General features: G+C 46.5%; 1 protein-coding gene across 11 annotated transcripts in view; it reads right to left on the bottom strand.

Moving 5' to 3' along the window:
• Positions 1–5,836, bottom strand: part of Unc79 (unc-79 homolog, NALCN channel complex subunit) — a 244,519-nt gene that overhangs the window by 50,131 nt on the left and 188,552 nt on the right. For all 11 annotated transcript variants that reach the window (XM_026780832.1, XM_026780863.1, XM_026780869.1 and 8 more), the window contains 2 exons: positions 5,342–5,444; positions 1,997–2,137 (listed from right to left, as the gene is read on the bottom strand). In XM_026780832.1, the coding sequence (XP_026636633.1) occupies positions 1,997–2,137; positions 5,342–5,444 (244 nt within the window). The remainder of the gene's footprint in view (positions 1–1,996; positions 2,138–5,341; positions 5,445–5,836) is intronic.

Here is a 5,836-nt window from a genome sequence, read left to right as displayed (position 1 = left end):
CATACTGCACTCACATACAACATACCATACACACATATACCATACTGCACTCACATACAACATACCATACACACATATACCATACTACACTCACACATAGCACACACATGACTTGGGGCGGGGAACAAAGAACAGGATTATGTATTTTTTTTTGTGGAGAAGTTTTCCAAGTTTCCCTGTTTAACTTGACCTCACAATTACTATTACTTCTACGTATGTGTGTGAGTGTACATGATGTATATGTGTGTGTGCACATACATGTAGACACAGAGGCCAGAGGAGGTTTCAGCATCCTGTTCTACTACTCTCTGTCTTCTTTCCTGGAGACAGAGTCCCTCACTAACCCTGGAGCTCGGCTGGCCAAGACCCCCAATGGTCCTTCTCCCTCAGTCTCCAGCAGCGCAGGGGCTACAGGCACTCACCCGTGAATGCCTGCCTTCTTATGTGATGCTGGGAACTTGAACTTTGGCATGCATCTTGCACAGCAAGTATCTTACCCACTGAGCCATCTGCACAGCCCCTGTTCTTATTATTTTTAAAGTTAAGATTAGCTATGTTAAGGCTAGTTCTCAGTAGGTGTGGTGGCACATGCCCACAATCCTAGCACTTTGGAGGCAGCATTGTTGGTTGAGGAAATACAGAAGGAAACCCTGCTAGAGGCCAACCTATGCTATATAGTGGAATATATCAAAACCAAAACAAAGCAAAAACAACATCAAAACCTCACAAACCAAAAAGATTGTCTTTCCCTCCCTCAAACCCCGAGTGCCTGCAGATTTTGACTCCTCTAAACAATGGGAAGCGTTTCCACTTCAGGCTTCTTGAGGTTTAACCAAGCCCTGTCTTGTATCTTGTATGGCCACCCAATGATTTCACACAAAACTGTCCCTTTAAACAACCAAGTTACAGCCAAGCATGATGGCACATATCTCTAATCCCAGTAACTCAGGAGGCTGAGACAGGAAGACCACAAGGTTACACAGCAAGTTCAAGGTCAACCTGGGCTGCATAGCAAGACCCTATCTAAAAAAAAAATAATAATAAAAAGAAAACAAACAAAAAGCTCCACAAATCATCTGAACACAGGTCTAGGCCTTGTTTTTTTATTTTTTGATCTTTAACTTTATTTTATGCATATGGTGTTATTCCTGCATATCCATCTGTTGACTGTGTGTGCAGCCCTGTCAGAGGCCAGAAAAGGCCATCAGATCCCCTGGGGCTGGTGTTAATAGACAGTTGTGTGCTGCCATGTGGGTGCTGGGAATTGAACCTGAGTTCTCTGGAATAGCAGGCAGTGCTCTTTACTGCGGAGCCATCTCTCCAGCCCCTGGAGCTAGGTCTTAACAGTGGTGGTTCAAGGCACCTAGCAGTGTTGGCAGAGATCAGAACTTAGCAAGCTAGCTCATGCAGAACTTAACACAGTATCTGTGAGCTGCATTGTTATTACTGAGCTGGAATTTAGTCATGAGCACAGAACACATTTTAATGTCTATACATAAAGGGAATTCCTTTCATAATAACACTCAGACTGAAGTCCTGTTCCCAAAACATGTGCTCACACCTTTTATCTGACAGATCTGTGAAGATACTGGGTGACACACACTGATGCCCTGAACTCAACAGTTAAGTGAGGCCCCCTTGAGATCACAAAGAAGCGTCAGGTCACCACAAAACAGGTCACGAGAGAGAACAGGTACTAACACAAAGCCTTCTAAGGATGGACCGTCTGGACACTATCACATATTAGCTCATACAGCAGTGGGAGCAACCGTCAGAACCTTTCGCGCAGCCTCCTCTAGCTTCTCTCTGACCTTGACTCAGGACTGGGTACAACTGGGAAACGAAATCAAAAGATGCTCTGTCCATTTTTAAAAAACTAGTCTATAATCAATCCCTTAGGCACCAGGCATCTCCAAGGTGACCGGATGTTCCGATTTTAGGATGCAGTTTTAAGGGAGGCCCCTTCCTAGCAGATAAACCAGAACCTAACATTCACCTTCCCACAGACTGCATGATATCCAGCAACAGCGGGGCTGCCAAGTCTGGGCTCAGGTGGATGAATGTGGAGAGGACCACGATGGCTAGTCCCAGGGTTTCTTCATCGTACTCTTCGAGAATGGCCCCACAGTCATGGCATCTGCAGAGGATACAGACAGAAGACATGTTAGAAAGCTAACACACAAACACAGCCATTTGTCAGAAGTCTTGGGAAAGGTCCCAAAGGTGGTAACTGGGCCCACTAATGCAAGTGGAGAATCCAGTGCCCTTGTCACCATAAAACATGGGAAGAGCTCGGGTGGCAGAGATCATGGGCGTTCCTTTGCTGTTCAGTCCACAGGCATCTGACCCTGCAGGGTCTCTGCTCCTTTAGAAAGGGCTTCGGGTAGACTGGCACCTTCCAGGACTTTAAGAAAGTGAAATTATGTCTAAGAATAGTCAGTAACTGGATTTTTGGATCAGTTTTTACTGTTTTACTTAAGTACAAATGAATGAGCATGTGAGCCATCTACTTGTTTGTCTTCACTGCCAATGTTCAGTAGCTCTGACAGTCAGCTGTGCTGCTGTTTCCATGCTGGTCTTGAGCTCCTAGAGGAAACACTGAGTGATCCCAGCACAGCGAGAGTTGTTCTCATCCGGAGCTCTTCCAGAGCCTGATGCTGTGGACCAGGAACCTCTGGAAGCCACTGGCAGGCATGTGCCTGGTTTTTCTGTCCAATAACCAATGCTGGGCATCAGGATCTGGCCCTTCAATCTTCTGACACCCTGCTGTCAGTACCTCTGGGTTTCTGTCAGCTGCACCTAACTAACCTAGTGTTCTGACTGCTACACAATGACCTTCAGGGTCCTCTATTTAAAGATCTTGGGCTTTATCAGATGCTTGAAGGCAGACATGATGCCACATAGGAGAAGGAAGCCACCTCACCAAGAAAAGAGGAGGGGATTGCAGTAACTAGATTTATTTTCCTTTGTCAAAGTGAAAAATGTCCAGACATGGCTAGAAGCTTTCAAAAGCTGTCCAGTGTGTGAGCAGGAGACGGAGGACTCAAGTGAACCCGGACACACCAGAAAGCCCGCGCCTCTTCCCCTGCTCCCTTACACCAGCTTTGTGACTCTCTGGTCCTACTAAACTAATGCGGAAGAGCACTTTTAAGAAGCCCACAGCTTACTGCGCTTATCTGTGTCCTAATATAGGTTCCACTCAGCCCAACCAAAGGCAGCTTTAGAAAGTGAACTTGAGAACTAAAAATAACTCAGGAACCAGAGCTACAGTTACTGCACCCTTCATCGGAAAGACTCCTAAACAGAAGCAAAAGAAGAGTGTGACTTAAAAGTTAATTTAACATTTACGATTCCCATTTGGAATTCCAGAGACAGAGACAGAGACACAAAAGCAGCCAAAGGGCTAGGAGGTGGCTCAGTTGGTAAAGTATTCACCACGGAAGCTTGAAGACCTGAGGTTGAGTCCCAGTACCCAAGTAACAAAGCTGGGTCCGGTGACAAGCGCTTGCTAACCCAGCATGAGGGGGGCAGGGACGGCAGGATCTCTGGGGCTGACCTGCCAGCTGCCTACCCTCCCAAATGAGCCAGAGACCAACGAGAGATTTTGTTTCAAACAACACAGTGAATGGCTCCCAAGTGCAGCTGAGGCTGACCTCTGACCTCCACACACATGCTCACACAAATGCGTTTACACTAGAACACACAGGAAAACACACGAGCAACCAGAAGCAACTAATAAAAATAATAACTTGGGAGCAGGTTATGACACAAAATGGAGAAATTTTATCAAAGCTCTGGGGACATTCCAAGACAGTTTTACAAGCCAGGCACATTTGCCTCTCAAGTGTGGCCACTGCGCTGGCTAGTTTTTATATCAACTTGATACAAGCTAGGGTTGTCTGGGAAGAATGAATCTTAACCGAGAAAGCACCTTCATAGGCTCAGTCAGTGGGCAAGTCTGTGGGGGCATTTTCTTGACTGACGATTGACATGGGAGGGCCCAGCTCACTACAGGCAGTGCCACCCCTGAGCAGGTGGTCTAGGGGTACAGAAAAAAGCAAGCTGAGACAGTGATGGGGGAACAAGCCAGTAAGCAGCACTCCTCCATGGCCTCTGCATCAGTTCCTGCCTCCAGGTTCCTGCCTTGACTTCCCTAGATGATGGACTATAAGTTGGAAGATACCTTTGCTTTTGGTCACAGTGTTTAATCACAGTAGAGAAACCATAAGACAGTCACCAGCTCACTTTCAACTGCGCAATGAGACATCCCACGCGGATGTCTGCGCCATCCTTTCTACCTTGCCTGCCTTTATTAGATGTGAGCCACCTTTATCCAGGAGCCTGTCTAGTCCTGAGGGTCTGTTCAGGTTTGAAAATCTACAAGCCTTATTTAATTGTATCATACTCATTAAACAAATATTGGTGTGCCAGGGACGACATAGGGTGCTTAGGACACAGAATATAGAAGAAGTCCTTCTCATCCCAGGGAACTCACAGTCTATTTTAGAACATACCTGTACTGTGTAGACAAAGAAATAACATACACTGTGACAAGTGCCGAATAGACACGGACCAGAGGCCCCGGAAACTAGAGAAGGGCGTGACCATCCCGTTCCTCACAATCAGGGGCACTTTGCCTTCTGCTAGATCTTAAGTGTGCAAATAGACGTTCACCAGGAAGATCAAGTACCAAGAGAGAACACATCGGGAATGCTCTGGAATGAGAGGGGGCTGAGGGGAATGGCAGGGACAGTCACACACTAGGATGCCTTCGATTTAAACATGTGAGCCTAGTCCTGTAAGAACTCAGAGCAACTATTGCAACTGACAGTCTGGGTGTGATGAATCAGTTTGAGATATAAAGAATGGATTGTCCTTTCCGGATGGACACACGCCTTTAATCCCAGTACTCGGGAGGCAGAGGCGAGCCATCTCTCTGAGTTCAAGGCCAGTCTGATCTACAGAGTACCAGACTAGCCAGGGTTATGCAGAGAAAACCCATCTAGAACCTCCTGCCCACCTGCCCCCCCCCAAAAAAAATGGAGTCTCTTCTTTGTTCCCAGTGTAACAATTGGACGTTTCTGGGCTGAAGATTTTATGGGTATTATATTATTTTTGAAGTAAGTGGGATTATCTAATTCTAGCCAAATTAAAAGGGTGGAGGACCTGCCAAAGCATAAACAAAACACTGCTCATGGCATTTGCATTGCTAAATCACAACTGTGTACAACACAGCTGCAGCCTTGGAAAAGTAAAGTGTGTGACTTCAAAGCAAAGCGTGTTTCCTCACCGGGGACCAAACTCAAACTCTATAACCAAAGCAAAACACCGGGGCACTCACTTGTCCGTCATCACCGTCGGCTGCTCATCCGTGAATTCCTCGGGTGCAGGCACGAACATACTGGCTATGCTAGGTGCTGACAGCAGGCTAGATTTAGTGGCACCTGGGTAAGCAGCAGAGAGACAACCATGAGTACAGACAAGCTTCTAGGGTCAGGAAACTCTCCACTCTGCATTCATTAACCCTCAAAAGATCACATTCATGAGATCATGCACATCCCACCCACGGCATAAAAAGGGCCCGAAAGTGAAGTGAGGTCAAGAAAGAGCCAAATACCCTGTCTCTCTTTTGCTGCGTGACTTTAAAAAAATCAGGAAGTTCAGCTGGGTTAGCAGGGTCTAAGATAAAGATGGACTTCCTAGCATTAAGTGAAGTTGCTGAACAACATGATATTTCTAATGCACAAGTGCAGATCATCATTAAAGTGGGCTACTGCAGGAAGACAGTGAGACCCCAGACCTCACACACATGAACAAAGGGGGGGTGAGACCCCAG

The sequence above is a fragment of the Microtus ochrogaster genome, chromosome 1 (assembly GCF_000317375.1).
Source record: "Microtus ochrogaster isolate Prairie Vole_2 chromosome 1, MicOch1.0, whole genome shotgun sequence".
Classification (NCBI taxonomy): Eukaryota; Metazoa; Chordata; class Mammalia; order Rodentia; family Cricetidae; genus Microtus; species Microtus ochrogaster.
This window is presented reverse-complemented; position numbering and strand designations above follow the sequence as displayed.